Below are 26664 nucleotides of genomic sequence, written 5' to 3' on the forward strand. Positions count from 1 at the left end.
ATTGACATAACAGACTATTCCTGCTTACTATATGTCTGCATTAACCCTTTGGTAAAAATCTCTGGATTTGTCTTCTGTAACCTAACACACTTCATTTGCCTGTATGTCTGATATGTACTCCCAAACTATACCCTTCACTTTCTCACACTGTGTACAGAAAGATGTGGCCTTGGAGTGCTGAGGTGCTCTGCCAAAGCCCTTCTGCTTCATTTACATATTTCTAAAGTGATGTTTTGGCAAGCAAAGAGCAGCTGGACAATAAAAACAAAGGTATTTGGACTATATGTGGGCAATTCCCTACATAAAATAGCAGTTCGGGTAGGTAAATCGTAAGAATTCTCTTTAAGGGGCATTTCATAACATGACCTTTTTGTGACTTGCCATATATCCCTAGACTTAAAGTGTGCTGTACCTCCAATAGGGGTCACCAGTTAGATCTACTTCTATTTCTCTATGAGACAACAGCTGAACAGCTGTTGAAAGGGCCAGGCAAAAGCCAATCAAGATACCACAATGTTTATTTTAATTATTTTAAAAAACAAAATGTGTTTGAGGTGGACAATCCATTTAAAGAAAACCATGCATTTTTAACTTTCCATTGCATTATTAGATGATATGTGTTGGCATAGAACACTTCATTAGGATGTCCACCATAGAATCTTAAAGTAACTGCTGGTGGTTAGCATTACAGCCTTGCAGCGCTGGGGACCTGGGTTCAAGTCCCAGGGTCAACATTTGCAAAAGAGTTTGTATGTTCTCTCTGTGTTTTCGCGTGGGTTACCTCCGGGGTCCGCTGGTTACCACCCACACTCCAAAACATACTGGTAGGATGATTAGAGCGATTTGGCAAACTCTGTGTAGTGCTGTGTAATCTGTGTGCGCTATATAAATTATTATTATTAACTGTGCTAAATAATGTGAGCTTCCATACACATACTTTCAACCTCTTACCTTCCTTACTCTTTATAAACATTCTGCATTTTCAAGAAGCTCTAGGGCTAACAACCTCATAAAAATAAGTAAGGTATTACTTTCCTGTAGCAGCTTTCCATAAATAACTTTTCATAGAGAACAATTATTCCCATTCAGAATGTGAACTGAGCTTTATTTATCCACTCTTTTACTGATACTGAGAAATGCCAAATGTTTGCAGCATTATCAAAGAACAGAAAGAATGAGACAAACCAGGACAGAGGTCTGGAGCTTATTGGCAATGTGTTGCCAATTTTAATTTTGGCTCATTATAGCCATAACCAGTTAACAAATAATAATAATAATAATTATTATTTTTTTATACAGCACCATATTCCATAGTACTTTACAAATCATGGGCATATAAATAAAATAAGACTTTACAAGTAAAAAATAGTCACATGGAAACAATGGGCTTCAGGGCCCTGCTCACAAGAGCTTACAGTCTATGAGGATGAAGGGATGACACAAGAGGTTTAAGAGCTTTTATAATGTTTCAGCTATTCTTTATAAGGAAATGGAATAAAAATAATTTACTAAATAAAATTGTTGCTGCTTGAACCAGTCATCAGCCACCATCATACATACCGACTCCAAGGTCAGTAGAACCGATGAGAAGCTTGTAGCTTTGTATTTGGTGTCTACTGGATAACAGAATGGGGTAGTAAAAATAGTTGAAGTTCATACAGTTAGGGAATGTAATAGGCTTGCCTAAAGAGAATGATTGTAAGGGCATGTTTGAAGCTTTGGATGTTGGGTATTAGTCCGGGGTAGGGCATTCCAGAGAATTGGTGCAGCTCGGGAGAAGTCCTGGAGACGGGAGTGGAAGGTTCAAATTAAGGAAGAGAAATATCTAAGATCGCTAGCAAATCGAAGAGCACTGGTTGGGCGATAAACTGAAATTATAGAGGAGAGGTACAGAGGTGCAGCACTGTGCAGAGCTTTGTGGAGGAGGGTGATTATTTTAAACTCTATTCAGAAGGAGGCGGGAAACCAATGCAGTGACTGGCACAGGCTGGATGCATCCATGTAGTATTTGGTCTGAAAGGCTGCTTTATTAAGAATAGATTGTAGAGGAGAGAGTTTAGTTACTGGAAAACCAATAGTAGGGAGTTACAACATCTAGACAAGAGTGAATCAGAGCAATTAGTATTTTAGAGTTAAAGTGATAGAATATAAAGTGCAAAGGAGAGGTCTGGGTCCAGTAAAACCCTAAGACAGCGGGCCTGTTGCCTTGGGGTTATGGTGATTTCGCAGACAGAATTGGAGAGGTCAGGGTTGGGTCGCTTAGTAGATGGTGGAAAGAAAAGAAGTGCTGAAAATGTGCTGAAAAACTTCACCTTGGCTTATACACGAGTCAAAAAAAAACTTACATACTCACCTTTCCTTCGCCCCCGATGCTCCATGCAGCTCCTGATCCTCCTCTATCTTCTCTTTGCTGTATGCGCCGGCCATCAGATTGTGTGGAATGCGTCTCTGCCGGCTGTTACAGCAAAGAGAAGAAAGAAGAGGAGCCTGCAGGAGCCGCGCCGAGGATCGGGAGCCGTCGTGGAGCATTTACGTTTATTTTTTTAATGAGCTGGGCAAACTGCGAGCTGGCTCTATACTACGGGGGGCTGGCTGCAGGGGCGCACCAGCCATGAGGCGAGTTGAGACTTTCACCTCAGGGCGGTGCGCCTCCTGCTGGTGGAGAGGCGGCATTTTGCACGCTCCCAGGCTGCGCCGCTACTACTTACAATAGTACTTGCATCATTCAGATGCAAGTACCATTGCTGACAGCACCGCGCAGGATGTCCTGTGCGGTGCTGCTGTGACATAGGAAGCGCTTACTAGCGCTTCCTGTGTCACTAGTGCAGAGGCTGCCTGGAGGAGCCAGGGGGAGGAAGAGCGAGGAGGAGGAGGAGCCAGGGGGAGTGGGAGCGCCACATTCAAAGATGTGGCTGGTCTCCCTGGAGGTGCAGGCCCCGGCAGAGCTGACAGGAGAAGCCCCGCCCACCAGCCCGGGCCTACTGCACAGAGGTGACGGCTCCATAGGCCTCCCTGTATCCACTGCCTGACCTGTCATGTGTATATGTGTGTAAAACATGTCATGTGTGTGTATTTAGAGGTATAACATGTAAACATGTATGACATGTAATAGCTGTATATATAGGTGTAATCCGTATGTATGTAGAGGTATGACATGTAATAGCTGTATATATATAGATGTAATGCATGTATATATAGAGGTATGACATGTAATAGCTGTATATATAGGTGTAATCCGTATGTATGTAGAGGTATGACATGTAATAGCTGTATATATATAGATGTAATGCATGTATATATAGAGGTATGACATGTAATAGCTGTGTGTGTATATATATATATATATATGTAATGCTTGTGTATATAGAGGTTTAACATGTAATAGCTGTATATATAGGTGTAATGTGTATGACATGTAATAGCTGTATATATATAGGTGTAATGCGTGTGTATATAGAAGTATGACTTGTAATAGCTGTATATATAGGTGTAATGTATTATATATGTGTGTATATAGGGGTATAACATGTAATAGGTGTGTGTATATATAGGTGCCATGTATGTGTATATGCAGGTATACCATGTAAAGGGTGTAGATATAGGTGTAATGCGTGTATACTGTATATACAGGTATAACATGAAATAGGTTTATGTATATGTGTGTGTAATTTGTGATGTGTGTGTGATATATATATATGTATACAGTAATTGCTTTCTTTTGGGGGGAGCTGTATACAGTCTTTGCTGGCGTGGGGGGTATATTACTCTTCCCTGTCTGGACTACATTCAATGGGGGCCCTGGCTGTATATGTTTTCTACTACATGACGGTACTCTATGAATTTTATACTACATGGCTGTACACTGTATCTATCTTGTACTACATGGCGGTACTCTGTATGTATTTTCACACCAAACTAATATGATGGATCTGGTCCTGACATTCCCTTATAAATGGCGGGGGGGGGGGCGTCTATCTATGGCTCGCCTCAGGCAGCAGACAGGCTTGGTACACCCCTGGCTGGCTGTATACTTCTGGGGGCTGGCAGGCTGTATACTACTGGGGGCTGGCAGGTTGTGTACTACTGGGGGCTGGCTGTATACTACTGGGGGCTTGAAGACTGTATACTACTGGGGGCTGGCTGGCTGTATACTACTGGGGGCTGGCTGTATACTACTGGCGCTGGCTGGCTGTATACTACATGGGGGCTGGCTGTATACTACATGGGGGCTGGCTGGCTGTATACTATATGGGGGCTGGCTGTATACTACATGGGGCTGGCTGACTGTATACTACATTGGGCTGGCTGGTTGTATACTACTGGGGGCTGGCAGGCTTCCCAGTTTTTGGTGGTAAAATTAGGGGTCTCGGCTTATACTCGGGTCGGCTTATACTCAAGCATATATACGGTAATGCCTGAAGATCCACCTTACACATGATTGGAACAAAGGGCTCTTTCATATTGGCGTTGGTGCTTAGCTTCTGTTGCATTTTGTCTCCGTTGTGTCCGCAACAAAAAACTGAAGGTTTAACATTGCTTTAAAAAAAGACATTTTGTGGACCCATAGACTTCTATTGCCTTCTATGATGCGCATCAGTGAAAAAGGGATCAGAAATATAAGCCGACGGATCAGAAATGTATCAAAATTACAAGCCATTGTGAGAACGGCCATAGAAATTAATGGCTTTGAGAAGCATTTTTCACGGACGTGAAAAACAATACCAGTGTGAAAGAATGGAGCAATTGCCATCTGTCTTAATAGAGGGTTCTCAATCAATCAGATCAGTCAAATCACAGAAATCTAGAAAAAACTTGAAGAACAAATAAGAACAATATTAATTACGATTAGCCTCCGTTCACATTGATATGTGGGGATATAAGAGGTTGTCTGCAAAGTTTACCACCGCAAAGCTCTACAATGTAATGCTGTATAATGGCTGCACTGTATGATTCATTGCCTTGATTAAAATAAGCTTTTAACAAGCGCATTCCACATTCTAATAATACTGATCTTTGAAGAATTAAATAAGCCAAAAACTAAGCAGTTATTGTTAAAGGGGTATTCCCATCTGGGCATTCACATTTAATTTAATGCATTTGACATATGTAAAAATTAGATGTTATTAAAAAATGTCGCCATGTTGTCCCTTAGAAACGAGATAGCTTCCTTGGATACGACCACCTCACATTTTGGCAGAGGTGGCCAGACATGCTGTATTGAGTCCTGTCTGACCATATGGATTCAGCGTTCATTACCACAGGACGGCCGTGGGACATACAGTAACTCCCACACATTTCATATACAAAAACCTTTTGTTTCTTTGTGTAATCCCTCCAGCAGAGGTGGTCGTATCCAAGGACCCAAGGTCTTTTTTCTAAGGAACCATATGACTACATTTATGACAAATTATCTTCACACAGGTAAAAAAAATTTTTAATAACATCTAATTGAAGAAATGTTTATGTATGGCAGATTAATCAAATTAAATGTGAATGCCCAGACGAGAATACCCCTTTAACATCAAAATATATTAGAGGTATTCAATTCCTGTAAACAGACAATCAGTACATGTTCTGAGTTGACTTAGCATAGCAAGCTGTTGCAAGTTTCCCAATATTAGCAAATATATAACCAGCATTGTATATGAAGAAGATGAAAAGAAGAGATAGGATGTTATTACTCCGAATGAGGAAAATACAGGTTTACTTATTTGAATGCCACACCTAAGTAAATATTGCATCAGAGTACACTTCTTAAAGGACATTGAATGAGTGTCTTTGTCCACAAGGCTTTATCTTGTGAGAGAGCATCTATAGCTGCAGGCATTCGAGTCATAAGTATCAGGTGATTTAGCACATTTGCATAGTTAGGTATCAATGTTTTCACATCTACGGTCAAATGTGGAGTTTTCCTTTAAATAATAAATGTGATTAATGCATGTTTTTTTACTAGAAAACTAGTTGTACAGTATGCAACAAGTGAGAAATCAGATATCAGATGTGAAGCCGTAACTTTTATTAATAACCTAGTCCTAGGAGAACACTTTCTTGCAAATATACTTTTGCCTAAAAGATCCAACTCAAGATGAATACAAATAGTTCACATGTGTTGTAGTTGTGATCTTGCATGTTTGTGGTCATTTAGTGCGGCATATGCTATAAAATATACATGTAAAAAGAATTGATCTAGATTTTTTTTTCATAATTTTTTTATCTAGAACCTCCAAATTCATTGGATCTGAATGGTTCCCATGCCAGGAAAATAAAGCTCACAGCTCCGAACATTAACCTTTCTCTGGACCATAGTGAAGGGTCTGTTCTTTCTGATGATAATCTTGACACTCCAGATGAACTTGAAATTAACGTAGATGATCTTGATACTCCCGACGAAGCAGATTCCTTTGACTACACTGGAAATGGTAAGACCACAATCTGGATGGCATGCACTCTAAAGGGACGTTAAATTTTATGTTAGTTATAAAAGCAAATACTTCTATAGTGTATAATGAAAGCAGCAGTACACAGTGTATAACTGTCAATTTATGCGGCTTACTTCTCCTCCTCCTCCTCAGCAGCTGGCTAACCTAGGGGACCCCAGCCCAATGCATAAAACACATACATTAAGGGGGACATTTATCATATGCTGGCGCACGAGCGTATGGTAGTCCTGTCGCTGCATATTCGCATCAGGATAAATCATGAGGTGGAAGTCTCTTGATGTATCGGGGCAGGAGGCTGCGCCGTGTTTATTGTATGCCAGGCAGGGCACCGGCAGCAGCGAGTCCGCCAGCGTGGGGACAGTAACTTCCCGCGCCGGCCCACTCCAGGCCGGCAGAGCCCTCTGCTCGGCCAGCCGCACCCCCCCTCACGCCCCTTCACGACCCACTGGCGTCAAGGTGGCGGATTGGAGCAAATAGTCGCTAATGCTAGTAATAGAGGTGGCGCAGAGGTCCTGATAAATATGCCCCTAAATATCTATGTCCAAAAGTTATACCGTTTTCACAAACTAACAGTTATCATTACCATTATTAATCATCTAAAAAAAGTTTACAACATGATTAAAGCTAGTAGTGATTACAATCACTAAAAGCCAAAGTAAAGCAGAAATCATAAATTTGATTCAATGTTTTTATTCTAAAGTATTTTCTATAAAATATGCCTTACCTAAAGACCACATGCTTATGATCCATCTGCCCATGCTACATCAGAGTTATTTTCACCATTAGAGAATTCTAGGTTTACATTAACATGTTACTTATAAGGGACAATTCATGGGGAGGACTTAAGCATATGACTTATATTCGTGCCTTCTGATATTATTTATCTGTGCTGCACAGCTGTCACATGCTGATGGGGCTTCTACTGTAGAATAGTATACAAGGTTAATCATTTATTATTTGCTTAAGGGGTGAAGCAAAGCGTACTATATAAAACTGACTATACATGTAGGCTTGCTAAATGAATTTTGGCTATAAAACACTCAATAAATAAATAAATCTACTGATGCTGTGACTTCCCGTTTTAATGTGCATTAGTCATAGTTTGCAATGTGTATCTATTTTTATTAACAGGTTGGCATAGAAAAGCCAATAATATCAGAATTTGACAAATGGTGCCAGAGAAAGCTGCGCACAACAGATCTCAGTGATCTAATCTCTTCAACATGTTCTGTTTTGCCTACCATGTAACATACTGTTATCAGTGTAAACATGTTTTTGTATTTAAAGCATTCTTCAGTATTAAGTCAGGATTATAGTTTATGAAAACAGTGGGTTGCAATGTACAACTCTTGAACTATTACACATTTTAAATGTTACAGCCAGAAGTAGGGACTGGGCCATATTAACACATGAATAAGCTTTGATATAAAACATTCCATTGTAGCTTGTATATTGAGGGTCAGTGTTCTACTGGAAGATGAACCCACACCCCAGTCTCAAGTCTTTTGCAGCCTCTGGCAGGTTTTCCTCCAGGATTGCCTTGTATTTCGTTCCATCCATCTTCCCATCAACTCTGAACATCTTCTCTGTTCCCCACAGCATCGTGCTATCTACATGCTTCATCGTGGAGAATGGTGTGTTCAGGGTGATGTGCAGTGTTGACTTTCCACACATAAAATTTGTGGCACAGTAGCTGTAGCTCCCGGCATTGCCCAGGATAGTAAATAACTCCTCTTAGCTGTAACAAAATAGAATGGATTAAGAAAATATTTTATGTGTATCTATAGACTGTCTCAGACTGTCTCTGTCACTGACAGTCACTGACACTGTCTGTCTCAGGCCCTCTCATTCCAGTGATTGTCTGTCTCGGGCACTCTCATTCCAGTGACTGTTTGTCTTGGGCACTCTCAATCCAGTGACTGTCTGTCTTGGGCACTCTCAATCCAGTGAGTGTCTGTCTCGGGCACTCTCATTCCAGTGAGTGTCTGTCTCGGGCACTCTCATTCCAGTGAGTGTCTGTCTCGGGCATTCTCATTCCCGTGACTGTCTGTCTCGGGCACTCTCATTCCTGTGACTGTCTGTCTCGGGCACTCTCATTAGAGTGACTGTGTGTTCCCGGGCTATCTCATTACAGTGACTGTCTGTCTCGGGCACTTTCACTCCAGTGACTGTCTGTGTCTCTGATACTCTCATTCCAGTGACAGTCTCTGTCTCCAACTGTCACTTTGTCTATGGAGAGATTTATCAGAAGTATCTGAGAGCAGAACTGCTATGGTTGCCCATGGCAACCAATCAGAGGTCAAGTTTAATTTGTAAATGTGACGGTGCATATTCCTTTAGCAGACATATATACATACACACACACACATACATCCAGCTTTATATATTAGATGATACACTCATACACTCACCACAATAGAGCAAAGATGCTCTATTGGATTGAGATCTGGTGACTGTGGAGGCCATTTGAGTACAGTGAACTCATTGTCATGTTCAAGAAACCAGTCTGAGATGATTCCAGCTTTATGACATAGCGCATTATCCTGCTGAAAGTAGCCATCAGATGTTGGGTACATTGTGGTCATAAAGGGATGGACATGGTCAGCAACAATACTCAGGTAGCCTGTGGCGTTGCAACGATGCTCAATTGGTACCAAGGTGCCCTAAGAGTGCCAAGAAAATATTCCCCACACCATGACACCACCACCACCAGCCTGAACCGTTGATACAAGGCAGGATGGATCCATGCTTTCATGTTGTTGACGCCAAATTCTGACCCTACCATCCGAATGTCGCAGCAGAAATTGAGACTCATCAGACCAGGCAACGTTTTTCCAATCTTCTACTGTCCAATTTCGATGAGCTTGTGCAAATTGTAGTCTCAGTTTCCTGTTGTTAGCTGAAAGGAGTGGCACCCGGTGTGGTCTTCTGCTGCTGTAGCCCATCTGCCTCAAAGTTCGACGTACTGTACGTCCAGAGATGCTCTTCTGCCTAACTTGGTTGTAACGGGTGGCGATTTGAGTCACTGTTGCCTTTCTATCAGCTCAAACCAGTCTGCCCATTCTCCTCTGACCTCTGGCATCAACAAGGCATTTCCGCCCACAGAACTGCCATTTACTGGATGTTTTTTCTTTTTCGGACCATTCTCTGTAAACCCTAGAGATGGTTGTGCGTGAAAATCCCAGTAGATCAGCAGTTTCTGAAATTACTCAAATAACACTCAAACACTCAAATAACCTTTCTTCCCCATACTGATGCTCAGTTTGAACTGCAGGAGATTGTCTTGACCATGTCTACATGCATAAATGCACTGAGTTGCCGCCATGTGATTGGCTGATTAGAAATTAAGTGTTAACGAGCTGTTGGACAGGTGTACCTAATAAAGTGGCCGGTGAGTGTATATACATCATACACACAAATACTAAACTCATATATACACATTATATATATATTATACACTCATTACACACATTATACACTCATAAATGCATTATACACTCCTATATACACATCATACACTCTTATATACTCATATATACATTATACACTCCTATATACATTATACACTCCTAAATACATTATACACTCCTATGTACACATTATACACTCCTATGTACACATTATACACTCTTATGTACACATTATACACTCCTATGTACACATTATACACTCTTATATACACATTTAATACTCATATATACATTGTGCACTCATTGCACACATCATACACTTGTTACACACTCATATATACATTATACACTCATACACACACATTGGGGCTTATTTACTAAGGGTCACAGATCACACTTTTTTTGGGTTTAAACTGCTTTGACAGGCACTTAATAAGGGTCTGCGCAGGGATTGTGTGGCACATAGTGGTTGTCATTGGAACTTTTTCTTGATGGATGTATCTGCTCTTTGGAACTCCTACGTGCCCCAAGCTCAGAGGCCCCGCCTCAGGAGACCAGCTCCCAGGACAGGAGTCAGACATAAAAATGCAGCCCTATGACACAGGATGTTACCTGAAGTGCCTTTTCCTGCCGCTGCTCTCCTCTGCCCCTCCCCCCTCCCAGCATTCCTTCTCTGAGCATAAGGCTCAGCATAAAGTTATGTACTAGGGAAGATGTGCTGTGCATGCCTATGTTACTGCACAGCACATTCTCCATTCTTTAGTTCGTGTGTCAAGTCGGATCCTATGAGAGGCGGGACCCCATAGAAACTGCTACGTCGGCTACCATGGCAGTTACGCCACTGCTTGTAAATATACAGAACATAATATAAGCACCGGTATTAGGTACTTTTCCATAATATTTTAAACATCTGTTTTTCTATAAGTGATTTGAAAGCAACGGAGGGCTTTTTCTAAGTGTGACGAAAAAGTATGGATGGATGCTATTCAGTGAATTGTCTTTTTGGAACCCTGTAGTGTTTTGTTAACATGATTTTATACTATTGTAATGTATTTATATAATGTGTTGCTTTTGTATATATATTCAGGTGTGAGTGTTTCCACATGATTTCCCAGGAAGTGGGTGGATTTTTCACAAAAGGGTCTGGTGGACACACTCACACATATGTCATGAATAAGAGTGGGTGAACCACTTGAAATGCATAAACTTTCATCTCTGTATACCTGGATGTCACCTGAGCGCAAATAAAGAAATACCAATTCACAAGATCTCCATGAGCTGGATCCATACTTTTTCGTCTCATGTTTCCATGCCCCTTGCAGTGGGGTGAACCGTGCTCGAGGAGACTGTGGTTATAGAGGCTGGGAGCTGGAACATTTTCTTTCTGTTACTTTATCCAAGTGTACCTTAGGCTGGAAACCAACCTTACTGGATCTACTAAAGAAAGAGATATAGACAACAATTCCTAAGAAAGTAACATCCACAAAACATGCTTTGGGGTGTCTGTGGTAACCAGTGATATCATGGGTAAGATTTTCACTATTGTCTGATTGTGATCTCTTATTATTGTTTCTGGCCCTGGATCAGTGTACCAGAACTTTTGGTCCTAATTGCTAGATTTTTTAATACCTTGCTCTAATTAATCAGCAACATTGCACTTTACACCAGTAGTGGATTATAATATAGGCCTATGCCCCCAAACCATCCACCAAGGAAAGAAACCTTGTTAAAAAGTCCTTATGTCTTATAATTTGCAAGAAGCAATATTTCTTTAATCATTTTCAGGAGGTTTGAGACATCTCTATTGCTGTCCATGGCTACATTATTCTCGCTTCCTCTGTCTGTACCAATTTGTTGACACTGCAGAAGCAGAAACTCAATGTGGTATTCATACTACATTTAATTTCCAGTCACAAAGAGAACTATGTACCAATCTGCATAGTTCTCTACAAGGCACAACAACATTGACTTAGGAAGGGACAAAATTCTGCCTCAACATCTGCATCTTTCCTCGCACCCTTGCACACAATGCTTCATGTGATTCCCCACAGCAATAAACCCTCTCAACAACCTTAGGCTACATTCACACTACAGTATGGGGGACGTATATACGGCCGATATACGTCATCCATACACTTCTATGGGCTCACGACCCTGTACGGGAGCGGTACGGTGCTATCCTATCTTGTCCTATCTTTTCCCGTGATACGGCGCCGTGCGATGTATCTTTCTATGGAGAGGGGCGGGGGTGAGCAGCGCTCATCCCCTGCTCCTCTCTGCAGCACCGATGTATGCCCGCCGTAGGCTGCATTCACACTACCGCAAGGGGGACGTATATACGGCCGATGTATATACGGCCGATGTATATACGGCCGATATACGTCCCCCATAGACGGCAATAGGCGCACGGCGCCCTACGGGTGCGGTACGGTGCAGCACACGTGCGCTGCCGTGTGCCTGCCGTGCTACGGTATGGCGGGCAACGGTCGTGTGAATCCAGCCTTACAGTATACCACTGTGGAAACAACCACACACTGTACATAAATATTTTCATATAGGCTTTATTGACATTGCTTAGGGAAAAGAAGCAGATCTTTCAGCTCCTCTAGGGCTAGTATCGTAAAGTAAATTTGTCACCAGGCCAATACCAATCAATTTGAGGGCAGCATACATGTAAAGTTGGGACTCTGATCCCAGGGTGACTTTCTAGGTTTCTAGCTGTAGTTTTCATAAACACACAGTTTTATTAGCTGGGCTGCACACTTATACCTCCCAACCTCTGAACCTGAGAAAGAGGGACAAAAGTCCCTCCTCTTTTCCCTTAACCACACAAATTGTTCCGCCACTTGCCCAACCCCCAAACATAGCTTATTAATATTAATGGCCCCCACAGTGTATTGTCTCCTATCTGTGGCCAACCCCCTATGGATCCATATGGTACATCGTAATTCAACTCAGCAACATATAATGCCCCCTCTTTAACTTTATCCTCCCTTTACATTTGTTCCCCCACTTTTATTGTGGCCTCCTGCCCTCCACCCCCCTCATATTGTGGCCTACTGTCCTCCATCCCCCTCATCTTGTGGCCCTCTGCCTTCTCTCATACTGTGGCCCCTTGTCCGCTCTCATAATGTGGCCCCTTCTCCTCTCTCATACTGTGGCCCCCTGTCCTCTCTCATACTGTGGCCCCTTGTCTGTTCTCATACTGTGGTCCCCTCCTCCCCTTATATTGTGGCCCTCCGTCCTTTCTCATATTGTGCCCTCCTCTCATACTGTGGCCCCCTATGCGGGGTATTAAACAAAAAAAACCTTACCATTCCTCATTCCCTTGCAGTCCTGATTCGCATTCCCTGTTGCAGGAGGGGGATGGGGCCAAGCAGGAAAGGAGCTACCTCCACCCATCTCGGCTGTGTACCTCTAGTGTGTCTGGGCTGGGACCAGGAGGCGGACATTGCAGGACACGCCTCAACATTCTCCCAACCACCTGTGGTGGCGGGACTGCCCTGCCAAATCTGGGACAGTTGGGAGATATGCACACTATGTAGTCTTCTTAATCTTCACAGTATAAGGAGAAAACTGTCAATCAGTAGCTGGAATGCCCTGCCTTTTCAGTAAAATATCAAATTTGGAAGACAAGTTTCTTCTGAATATCATATCAACTTATTTTAGCTGTTACATAATATTGCAGTCCCTAGTCCCCAGGAAAGTCAAGTATTAACTCCTGTGGGAAATGTGATGCCAACTTCTCAGGCCGGGCTGTTCATGGTTTGCTGTCTTGGAAACATCAGACGTTTTAATTACATGTTGTGGTTGACCGTTACACTGAATCACAATAACAAGAATAAGCATTGGAGCTCTGTTACATAACGAATCTATTGGCATGACAGACTTTGCCTGTATATGTGGGCACACATGGGTTAAAAACTCAATTTGGAATTGAATGATTGAGAAGTTTCTAATCCTGTCTGTATCGTGCATCTTTTGCAATGTAACCTGCTAGCGCTTGTCAACTAGACCATAACACGTGCCAAGGAATGCTGAAATTGAGAACAAAGGCGTATTTCAATATTTGTTTGAAAGACTAACTATGAAGAACAGATAAATCGTAAGGCCTTCTAATTGGCCAATTCTTCTGTTTCTGTGCTCACAACGGCTCCTTTGTTTGTGATTATTTGACCTTTTTCACTGGAGCGGTAGAGAACATTGGCTTTAATAAGTGAGTGGTAACTGGGAGGGGGTTGCTATTTCCCATGTAAATACAGTATACAACCGTATAGTGACATGCATAGGAAAGGTAAGATGGCCAACAGAGGTTTTGCGATGTTTGCTCAAACTCTGCTATGTCAATGACTAAGGGTTTCCTGGCAGATAACAGGAAAGAATACGAATGTCTCATGCTGCATATTTATGTGACAATGGTGTCACAATGGAAATGCGCACTTCAAGATAAGAAACTGAATAAAGTTCTAAATTTAAAAAAAAACAGCATTTACAATGACAAGCAAAATGGAAGCAAAGTAATGATCTTTTGACTGTTAGGCTACATATCTCATGATCCACTAAAGAGCTTTAAACATGAGACCATCAGACAATCATCTTGGCTGTATCCCATATAACTGCATTGTTGTGCTTCTCCTTCACCTGCACAGCAGTGCGAATGTTTGCTAACCTGTGTATGGAGGCTCATAAGGATAGCATGGTAGGAGTCACCAGCTGGGTGTTTGAGATATCCATTTTCTGAGGAGTGGCTTCCTCTCACGCTCTTCTTATCATGGTGCTGTGCAGTCATGCTCGGGTAATAAAAAGCGTCCACAGAAGAAATGCTGGACATGGAATCTGAACTAAGTTTTATAAAGTCCTTTACCCAGTTTTTTTGCAACAGTTTGCTGTCCTGTCTTTTACAGACGGCTATGGTTGTGTCATGCTGCTGTAGGCCAGCCATACATTATAGTCTGAGAGGGAACACAAATGGCTACCTGCCTGCCAATCAGCTATGTTTTCTCCTCCCTCTCATCCCTCCTTTGTGCCACCTGTTTCCACTTTGGTGTCCCTTCACCCTTTGCCCCTTGCCCATTCCTCATATACACAACCATATTTGTTTAGTCACTTTGCATCTCTGTCATAAAACTGGAATAATTGTAGCATCTTGCTCCATAGTGCTGCACACGGAAAATAGTGTTGAAATACTTTTAAGGGTGTCTTCAATGTTGCCTGATACCTAATGCCAATAATTTTCAGCAGACAGATATGGTGGTATTTTTGCCACCCTGTAATGGTATAAGCCTCTTTTGAGTTCTGTACAGCTTCAGACACAGTTGACTGGGACAGATTTGGGCCTCATGCACGAACATTGTAAATTTTACTATGATGTTTTGCTAAGGGAGCTATGCTCCAAAATGTATATTTCCTTACAAACATTGATATATATTGTATATATGTTTATAGTGTGTATGTAATAAAAGCGTACCTATGGATGTGCCTCAGCCTAACATATTGGGGCAGATTTATCAAGCAGTCTGAAAGTCAGAATATTTCCAATTGCCCATGGCAACCAATCACAGCTCCCCTTTAAAATATTCATGAGCACTGGTGAAATGAAAGCTGAGCTGTGATTGATTGCCATGGGCAACTGGAAATATTCTGACTTTCAGACTGCTTGATAAATCTGCCCCATTGTGTTTGTGAGTCTGTGCATGTGTTAGCTAAATGGTTCATATTAACATGTACTGAAAGGGTTGGGAGATATCTACTGAGGCAAACATAGTGGGGGGCATTTATCATGTACCAGCATGATGGGGGTATACGATAAAAGCCTTGTTCCTTCAGTTCCCTGGATACATCAGGAGGCACCGACGGCCGACCCCCCCCCCCTTAGGAATGCCAGAGCTGGCCAACTCTGCCGCCAGCCACATCCCCCTTCATACCCCTCCATGCCCATTTGGCGTGGATGTGTCGTAAAGGGGAAAATAATCATAATTATTGGCAGGAATTGCTATTATTTCAGAAAACAGGCATACAAGCTGTGATAAATGTCCCCTACTGTATCCATGTAGTACACGCAAACTTCATACCGAGCCCATAATAATCTTAATCCTACCCCTGCTCCCTCAACACTACCCTCTGCCTCTGCTTGATGTAATCTCACTGCAGCATTGGAAGCTTCAGCACAAAATGGGAGGGTGAAGTGCTTCTTTTTACACGGTCACAACCTGTAAATCTGCAGCACGGAGAGGGGTTCTGGTAACACCTCAGGAGACCTTTAAGCATAATGTTAAAAGTTGATTTTAGAAAGAAGGAGGCCATGGATAATAAAATATAAGAAGATTACCATAGTGACAGTGCCTGGATATATTAGTAAGTATTCCTACTTTATGCATGCTTTATTTTGATGGTAGATTTCCTTTAAGTATAGTTTGTTAAAACCATTTTCTTGACCTGTAAAAAATAAGTAGCCAAAAGCAAACTGAAAAAATTCTTAATAAAACTAGGTTGGTTTTCTCATTTAGTTGAGTTGCTCTGCTTCTGGATGTTATTGTCAGTGGGTTGTGCCATTTTGCACCACATCCTTGGGTCATTGTCTTCGTGACCTACCTGGTTTTCATCCTTTAACGGGATCTGGACTGTAGGGAGATCGTCTGGTTACTACATCTTGCATTGTAGGTGGCATGAAGCACTGGTAAAATAAAGTACCACTGATAAGACAACGTAGTAGTGATTCAGAGCAGGTGGTGTACATACAAACAGGCTATTTCTACAAAGTCAGAGACATGCCAGGGTCTACCCATTCCATGAGCAGAAATCAGCAGGTCAAGAATGAGTTCTGACAGCCAAGCCAAAACACAAGTTAGTTGGTGGACGTTAGATTCTACAGGAGCTCACAGGATAGAAACCTATTTGTTTAGTATTGTGGGTAGTTATGACCTTGAGGAAGGGGCAAGCAACAATCTTGTGCAAAAGAAACACCAGTGGCCGCGGTGCATGCGCGTGTCACTGGCACGGATGAATACAGCTTTATTGCACATTTTATTGGCTGTTTCTAGTTATAGCAGCACAAACAATGTTAAACTGTTTGAAGATAAGGGAGGTATGAAAATTAAATGAAAATGAAAAAAAAGAGTTCATGTTGTAAGATGAAAATGGATTATACTTTGATATAAATTGAATTATTAATTTGTTTTAGATGATCGTCCTGCACTTGGCCACTCACTCCAAAGGGATTCTGAATCTATCCATGAATATACCGCAGAAGAAGAAAGAGAAGATAATAAGCTATGGAGGACAGTCATTATTGGTGATCAAGAGCAACGCATTGATATGAAAGTCATTGAGCCATACAAGAAAGTGATATCACATGGAGGTATGGATGTGTGCTATGTAATATTTTTCATTACATTATGCTCTCTTAAGTCAATATAGGTTGCATTATTTAATAATGATCCCATCCATGGCACAGTCTTCCTGTTAGTCTACTAGCCTTAATAGTCTATTGAGCAGTCCTTCAAATTTCAAACTAGAATATCCAGTTGTGGGTCTTAGGGTAGGGTGTCAGCTGCTCCATTTGTGCAACTGACACCCGCTCACAATGTGTGCCGTAATAGAACAGCAGGGGTCGGAAGTACCTTCCTCCCAAGCTCTACTATTACGACACTTGTGGGGAAGGGGTTAACATTAATACTGAAAGTGTTCCTGAATAGTTCTCCATCTTAAAATCCAGGAAATCCGTTTTTAATTGTAAATTAAGTGTAACTGAAATTATACAACAGAAGCCTTAGAAGACTATGAAAAAAGTCAACTATAAGGTTGCTTAAACTTTTTAATCTGCTCATTATAAGCTCTCCTACATCTGTAGTACAACACTGAATTACCTGTACCTGTATTGTATTAGGATTTGTTTTAGAGTTAAAAGCATTTAAGTATAAAACAACCATAATATATTATATATATAACAATTTAGTATGAAAATAAAGAGAGGTACTTAACCCCTTAATGACTTGGACATTTTGCACCTTCATGATAGGCCCATTTTTTCAAATCTTACATGTGTCACTATAAGTGGTTACAACTTTGGAACGCTTTAACATATCCAAGTGATTTTGAAAATGTTTTTAGTGACACATTGGACTTCATAGTAGTGCAAAAATTGGGATGACATGTTTTACATTTATTTATTAAAAATATGGATATTTGGCAAATAATTTGGAAAAATTCTCAAAAACTGTTGAAATTATAAATTTTTTACTTTTTCAACACATTGGGGCACATTTAGTTACCCGGTCCAGTCGCGATCCCGCGGCACGTTGTCCGAAGAGGATTCCGGTCTGCCGGGATTCACTAAGGTCAGCGCCCGATATCCAGCAGGTGTCGCAGCTGCACCGAGGTCCACCGGAGATCACCTTCTTCTCTCTGGTGCATGTAAGTGTGTGATCTTGCGACACAAATCGTTTTTTAAATTCCGTGTTTTTTCCGAATCCAACGGCCACGCCCCCGATTTCTGTCGCATAAAAGTCGGCGCCGATGTGCCAAAATCCCAGGGAAATTCGGCGCAAAATGGTTCGGACCATTAGTAACTGAGCCCCATTGTCATGACACCAAAATAGCTCGATTGACTAACATTTACTTAGTGCTTTCTGTTGGAATGGGTTTTTAAAGAGTTTTCTCCTTTTTGTAAGATGTTATGAGGCTTAGAACCTTAGATGCAGTTTTTTCATACTTTTGAGAGACCTGCTCAATTTTCAAGTGACTTTGAGACGACTAAATAATAGCAGAACAGCAGAAATTACCCCATTATAGGAAAAGCGTCCCTCAACGTTTGTAAAACAACTTTTACCAAGTTTGTTAACCCACAGTGGTTAAAACAAAATGGAGGTGCAATTTTAAAATTGTTTTGGCTAATTTAAAAAAAAAATTACACATTCACAATGAATAAAATACCAAAACGCACCATAAAGTTTGATGTCCAATTTCTCCCAAGTACACCAATACCCCATAATTGGTGGTAAAATGCTGTATGGTCACACACCAGGGCATTGAAGGGAAGGTGCGCCATACTGCGCAGATTTGCATTGTCACTTTTTAAAGGCTATATAATCTTTAATTTTTTTCCGATAATTTGGACATATGAGGGCTTATGTTTTGTCGGATGAGATGCACTTTACAAATGCTGAACACATCTTTAGCCAATTGAGATTTTTTTTAACTCTTTAATGTGTTGAGGAAAGAAAATCATCAATTTTTATTTTGGATTTTTAGCATTTCATTTGGCCCGTTATTATTTTTATTCTATGATCACTACGATTATGGCAGTGCTTCATTTATATAGTTTATATAGTTTTCTTTATATTCGTTCAATTTTACTGCCAATTTAAAAAACTAAAATAGATAAGATCGCATTTAGCATTGCATTCATTTCGGAAACATAACTTATTTATTTTTTGGTTGACAGAGCTAGTGGATGGCTAATTTTTTGCATGACGAGTTGTTCTTTTCAGTAGCAAAATTTTGGCATACAGTACTTGATTACTTTTTAGAACATTTTTATGAAGGGATGTGATGAAAAACTCCTGCGCAGTTGAGTCATGCTTGAGCATGGCATGTAAGGGGTTTAACACCCACAATCTGAGGGATCTCTGGTCTCGGGTGTTAGTGCAGTGTGTCAGCTGTAATATGCGGCTGACAGCCACTCTGTATGGAGCAAACACCATAATGTGCACCATAATAGTAAGGCACTGGTTGGAAAGTACCTTCCTGCTGGACTGTACTATTACATCACTCATCGGAAAGGCGTTAACATTAATACTAAAAGTGTTATAGTGAGATCAAGAGCGCCTGAATATTTCTCATTCTTACAATCCTTGAAATCTGTGTTTAATTGTAGATTAAGTTTAACTGAATTTCACAACAGTATACTCCTGTTGCTAAGGAAGAACAAACATTCATTTGAATACAATGACTCTCATCAAATTTAAAGCAAATCTTCCACGTTAATGCAGTGCTTCTAAACCAAGCACACTTACATGCTGGTGTGTGCCTCATGTAAAAGAATCAGTTCTTCTTTTTGCTTCTTATAGCTTAGTTTTTTTAGAAAAACATATTTTAGAATTATGCAAAGGAACCTCAGGGGTAGTCACAAAAGCCCCAATCTGCAAATGATTCACGCTTCCATTTGTTGTTTCTGCCTGCCTCCTCCCTTCCTTGAATGGAGGCGTGAATCATTTGCAGATGATGAAGACTGAAGGGGCTTCTGTAATGTAGCCAGGAGACCCTGAGGCTCATTTGAATTATTTAAAAAAAACATGTAAGCATGAGAATATGCTTGGTTTAAAAGTGCTGCATCCATGTGATACGTTTCTATAATTCATGGTTTAATGAAAATGTGTCACTAATGTTTTACATATCGTTTTAACATAAAAACTTGATCTAAGCAAGCATGTCATCGAAGTAGTGTTCCTAACACTACCCTTTAAAAATAATTTTAAACCATGCTCTTATAGGCATTTTTCATTTTTTGCAACCTTTTTTCTAAAACGCAAATGTTAGAACTAAATCTATACATGAAAATGATATGGGAGAGTCTATTCACCAAGTAGAAGCAGCAGAATACATTGTCGGAGATGAAAGGACCTTAGCTGGCTATAGGATCTTATTGTATTAAGGAAAGGAATGATACCTGTGTAGTTTTTGTGTTATTGCTAGCCTCTGGCTAATGAGGTGCACAATAGGACAATTACATGTAAGAAATACAGTATGGTAAAAATAATATCTGTGGGAGAACGATTTTTCTTGCTCCCACGTAATTTTATGATCCTGTTTTTTAAAAAAAATGTCCTCCTATAAATGAACTCAGATTGGATGATTAAGAAAAACACCTGATCTTTAGAACAGTCATCCACAATAAACGTTTTTAATCCACATTACATCCAGAACACGCATTGTTGTTCTACTAGCTTTTGTGTTGTTGCAGTAAATTTGGGTGCAAGTTTAACCAAAGGACACAGCTACCTTTCACCTTTAGGACACAGATTATTTTTTAAATCTGCCATGTGTTGCAATATGCGGTTATAATTTAGAACACTTTAACTTACCCGAGTGAATTTTTTTCGATTGTTTTTTAAGACATGTTCTCCAGGTTACTGATAAAATTTGGTTGTTCTACCTTTATTCATGAAAAAAAGTTTTTAAAAGTTAGAGATTTTCAGATTTTAAATGTTATGTTTATCAGATATTTAGTCCAACCTCCCAAATTGGTTACTAAATAACATTTACCATATGTCTGCTTTATGTTGACATTTTTTTAAATTGTATTTTATTAGGATGTTAATAGGCTTAAGAAGCAGATTTAAAATTATATTTATTATTACTACCATTTAGGTTTCTGACAACTGCACTGTCATGGGTGCCCCAGTGACCCACGTTTCAGGTCGCGGGCGCACTAGTGCCCTTCGGTGTGTTGTTGCCCCCGCGACCAACATCCTGGGTCGTGGACGCACCCGTGCCTCCTCAACTGTCCTCGTTCCTCCTCTGGCAGCCGACTGCGTGCGTCCCCAGTTCCTAGGGCACACACGCATCGCACTCGAGGATTTAAAGGGCCAGCGGACTGCTAATTGGTGCTGGCCATTTCCACGAAACTGATATAGGCCGGGCCTCTCCCAGCATTCCCCGCCGGATCTTTGTGCTATTGCCAATGAGAAAGCTGTTCTCTGTGCCTCGTGCTTTTGTTTCGATTTCCTTTTGTGACGCTCAACCTGTTCTTGACTTTGGGATTAATACACACACACTGATGTCACATCACAAATGGGTTAATACAAACACTGATGTCACAACACAGGGGGTTAATACACACACACACTGATTTCACACCACAAAGGGCTTAATACACACACTGATGTCGTTATACCGGGTTATAACACACACACATTGACGTCACAGCACAATGGGGTTAATACACACACTGATGTCAAAACAAAGCGGGTTAATACACGCACACTCATACACACACGCTAAACATAAGCTGCATCAGATTTAGCACAATGGGGCAAATTTACTTTACTGGTCCAGGCGCGATCCCCAATTCGGACCGTCTGACGAGGATGAAGTCCGGCACGATTCATGAAGATCGTGCGCCCAAGTTCCTGCATCTGTCGCTTCCCTGCCGGAGTTCACCTTCTTCTTCCCGGTGCTTGTGAGTGTATGTCTTGCGACACAATTCTAAATGTTAAATCTTGCACGTTGTCTGAATCCGTCACGTGCAAGCCGGCGCCGATGGGCCAAAATCTGAGCGCATGCAACACAAACCCCGGCACAATGCAGCGCAAAATGGAAATCGTTGGGAAACCTGACAAAAATGCGCTCCGTGGGCCCTTAGTAAATGAGCCCCATTTACTTTTCATCTGAAGCTGGATGAAAAGTTAATGTAACCAGAAGTCTGGATCCTTTTGCTTAGTAAATCTCTTTCAATATATACGAATCCATTGCCTAAATGTATCTTATCACAAAGCAAGCAGTCATACAAAGATATTTTTGCAACTCTGTTACATATCAGAATGAATTCAATCAATTAGGCATGCCATACGATTGTTACTAAACTTTTACCATCATGTAAATTAAGCACAGGATAATTTAACAGAGGATATACTATTTGGTCCACTGGTTTCTACCTTTAAAGCGGTATGTTCTTCAGTTGCATGCTATTAAGAAGATGTCTCTGAGGGAAGATAATTTCGTATAAATGTTATCATTTTGTCTCTTAGAAACCTGCTGTCCATGGATACGAACACCACTGCACTCTTCCAGCAATGCCCAGACATGCGCTATTGATGCCAGACCAATCACATGGATTCAGTGTTCATTAATACAGTACATCTGTGGGATATGCAGTAACTCCTGGCCTTTTCATATGGAGTGGCAGTGGTCGTATCCAAGGACAGCTATCTTGTTTCTAAGGAAACATATGACTACAGTCATGGTAAATTATCTTCATAAAAGTACATTGTTTTTAATAACATCCAGTTGAAGAAATGTATCTATATGACGGATGAATTAAATTAAATATGAATACCTAGATAAGGATACCCTTTTAATACATGCAAGAAGGTATGGACTTAACTGCAGGAGAAGTAGCAAAATAATCACCAATTGGCAGCAATCACACAACTAGAACTGTCAGATCTGTAGTGTTGTTATGTACAGAGCCGGGTTCCTCGCCTAAAAAAATGACAAAATACTACCTGCGAAGGTTAGGGACCACAAATAGAAAGGTGTTAGATGGGAGTTTGGACACTTCATATACCAGATGTCTTATCCAAACGATGCCTAATCAGGAAAGTAGGTCAATGTCCAGATCAGCAATTGTGCTCCAGCTACTAGGTTCAATATGTCAAGGGTTAAGCAGTCATCAGAAGGAGCTATAGCTGTCATTCGGAACATGTGGCTGGAACCATGTAATGTGAGTAACAAAGGTATGTGGCATGAACAAAATTGTGTGCACTATATTTTATTTTGCCTAAATGTAAATAGGCTTTTGAAAACCGTTAATTGTACTGTACCATAATATTTAGTTGAACTTGTGTGTCTGAGATTGGAAATTCAAGTAATGATCTGCACTATGTATGGTTTGTTTGTCATATTGTACATTTTATAATTTTATTAATAGTTTTCTTTGTGTTCTGTGAGTACACTGTAGGTGATGTTTTGCATCACATGTATTATTGTTATATGTCTTAGGTAATAAAGCTGTGTTTTCTTGGCAGGTTACTATGGCGAGGGTGTCAATGCCATCATCGTGTTTGCTGCCTGTTTTCTGCCTGACAGCAGTCGCGCTGACTACAATTATGTCATGGAAAATCTTTTCCTGTGAGTACTTCCCATAAACAAGGTCACACTCTTCATTGTGACAAGCAGTCTCCAACATTTTGGCACAATTCTTTTGAAAACATACGGTTTCAGTTTATTTGGATAAAGAATACATCGGTTTTTGCTAAAGGGTTTTTAACTAAAATGATGAGTGTGAGTAATAAGGGGAATAGTCATAGGTAAATAATGTATAGAAAAAAAGAGTATATAAATAACAACCTTACTTTTGCACTTTGCCTACAACAAATAAGCAGCCAAAACAACACAGACATTGCAACATCTTACTATTATCTAGAGTTAATTTATTAAGTGCCCAAGAACTGCCAAGACAAGCGGTGGGTGTTTATTTTGTGAATTTAGTGCTATAGGGCATGGTAATTAATCTGACTGATGTAACTTGCTTCTAATATCTTGTAAGGTGACTCCTGCCAATTTATTTCTAGTACAAAGAAGTCATGTGTCAATCCCAGGCATGTTAAAATTCAGGAACTACCGACAAATCAAAGACAATGGTGGGGATTTCCAGCAGAATTACAGAGTAATTTGAACCAAAAAAATGCTGTAGATGCTTTCTCTACTTTATAATAAGGTTTAGACACATAGGCTTCTTTGAATGACAGAGATTAGCTTACTAAAAAAAATGCATATCGTAAATTGCACAAAAGATGTTCTTACATCTTGGCACAAAGAAATCCAAGTAATATACTGGGGCACATTTACTTACCCAGTGCCTGCGCGACCCCCGATCCGGACTGTCCAACGAGGATGAACTTTGATATCCTGCATGTGTCGCTTCCCCGATCAGGTCCGCCGGAGTTCACCTTCTTCTTCCCGTTGCATGTAAGTGCTTGGCTTGCGACACAATTTTTAAGTTAAGTCCTGTGGTTTATCCGAATGAGTGGGATCATCCGACGGCCCTCCCCCCCCATTTGTGTTGCATGAAAGCCGCCGCCAAAATCCGATCACATGCTTTAAATCTCAGTCCCAGTGGCGCAAAATGGAAATTGTCGGGATGCCTGGCGAAAGTGCGGTCCGCGGTGCCCTTAGTAAATGAGCCCCACTGTGTAAAATAAAAAACGGTATCTAAAGATGCTATGGGGGTAATTTATCCTTAGAGCGGCTCCTCACGATAATTCTATTTCTACTTTGGGAGATCCGCTGCAGGCATATTCATTAGTGGCTTTGGTCCTTGATAAATCGGCTGGCAGTGTTTTATGCTGTGTGGGTTGTTTGCAGAAGTTGCATGAAAGCCCCATAAAAAGTTGCAACATAGACCAGGATGGGGACTGGCATAAATTTGCACCAAAACTAGCATCTAAGCGGAAATTTTGGCCAAATCCCATATCATTAATTTATTCATATTGTGAAATATAGTCTGAAATAATGAATTTAGTGCAAGCAGGGTCTGTATCAAAGTGACTTTGCACTGTCCTTTATTCATTTGGCGCAATGGAAAGTCGCTAAACAGCATTTGTACCACAACTGTGCCAAAACAACGCAAACATAGACAACATTATAACATTATACAACAAGAGTCAATGTGATACATTTTGTCCCTTTTTCGGTTCTGTATTAGTATATGTTTACACTGAATATATTGCATTATAAATCTGCCACATATTTTCTTGACCAATAACACAATTATATTTACCCTTTCCAAACAAGTGGCAAACTACAACCAATGTACAGTTAGGGCCAGAAATATTTGGACAGTGACACAAGTTTTGTTATTTTAGCTGTTTACAAAAACATGTTCAGAAATACAATTATATATATAATATGGGCTGAAAGTGCACACTCCCAGCTGCAATATGAGAGTTTCCACATCCAAATCGGAGAAAGGGTTTAGGAATCATAGCTCTGTAATGCATAGCCTCCTCTTTTTCTAGGGACCAAAAGTAATTGGACAATGGACTCTAAGGGCTGCAATTAACTCTGAAGGCGTATCCCTCGTTAACCTGTAATCAATGAAGTAGTTAAAAGGGGTTTCACCACCAGAGATCACGAGAACGGGGGTTCAGAAGAGGGCCCTGGTACCCTCCGCAATCTCCGTCAGCTCCATAGAAATTAATGGAGTAAAACGGACATGCGTGGCACGGTCATCTGCTCCATTCATCTCTGGGAGCGAGGAGGGGTCTGACCGCCATACCTGGGACCCTGTCAGACCCCCGTTCTTGTGATCTGCGGGGGTCTCATCACTGACACCTCCATCAATCAGCAGGTTAGGTCATATCCTGTCCTAAGTTGTCATGGGAACAAGGATTAACAATAAATCTTCATTGCAGAAGCCTTACAGTCCATACAGTACAGCTGTATATTGAGAGGTCATAGTGGGCAGAGAGTTCAGTCTTTAACTAGTGGTCATCTGTGAGTTGGATGTTATTAATTCGGGACTACTACTATAGGTCCATAATCCAACACAGTCTATAAAATTACAATATGTCATTTATTATAGATATTGTAATATTATAGCCAATTTATTAGATTATTTTTCAAAAAAATTATTTCTGGAATTTAAATTCTGGTACCTACAGCAAAGGTTGTGCAGCCTCATAAAAAATGAATACACTAGATATCATCAAAATGTATGATACATTAAAAAAAGAAATATTTAACCATCTTGTTAATGACATAGCAGGAAAAACCCCAAACCAAGTCAAACCCCAAGTCATATTGCTTTTCTGTGGCTATTTAATCTACCAACAAAAAATATAACAAGATGTTTTAGTTACAGCACAATGCTAGTAGAAGCACAAGATTACTATATCTTGGTATCTTGGTAATTATGTATCTTTCTCACTTCATCTTTCAACCACATGCTTGTGGTTCTGTATGCTATATAAACAGAAATCCAGCTAGTTAAACGCATAGTTGGGAAGGTGAGCTGCAGATAATGAACCCCACTGTGTGACTGTGAATTTTTAAAGGAAATCCACCACTGAAAAAACACAAAATTTAAGTATGAA

The 26664-nt window shown here is 40.6% G+C and overlaps 1 protein-coding gene across 10 annotated transcripts in view; it reads left to right on the forward strand.

Annotated features, from left to right (window-relative positions):
- Positions 1 to 26664, forward strand: part of PRUNE2 (prune homolog 2 with BCH domain) — a 202736-nt gene that overhangs the window by 158330 nt on the left and 17742 nt on the right. For all 10 annotated transcript variants that reach the window (XR_011855581.1, XR_011855583.1, XR_011855582.1 and 7 more), the window contains 3 exons: positions 6219 to 6419; positions 17031 to 17207; positions 23596 to 23698. Coding sequence is in view for 7 of the 10 variants with exons in the window: in XM_072150917.1 (XP_072007018.1) it covers positions 6219 to 6419; positions 17031 to 17207; positions 23596 to 23698 (481 nt within the window). In the remaining 3 variants the exon portion in view is untranslated. The remainder of the gene's footprint in view (positions 1 to 6218; positions 6420 to 17030; positions 17208 to 23595; positions 23699 to 26664) is intronic.

The sequence above is a fragment of the Engystomops pustulosus genome, chromosome 1 (assembly GCF_040894005.1).
Source record: "Engystomops pustulosus chromosome 1, aEngPut4.maternal, whole genome shotgun sequence".
Classification (NCBI taxonomy): domain Eukaryota; kingdom Metazoa; phylum Chordata; class Amphibia; order Anura; family Leptodactylidae; genus Engystomops; species Engystomops pustulosus.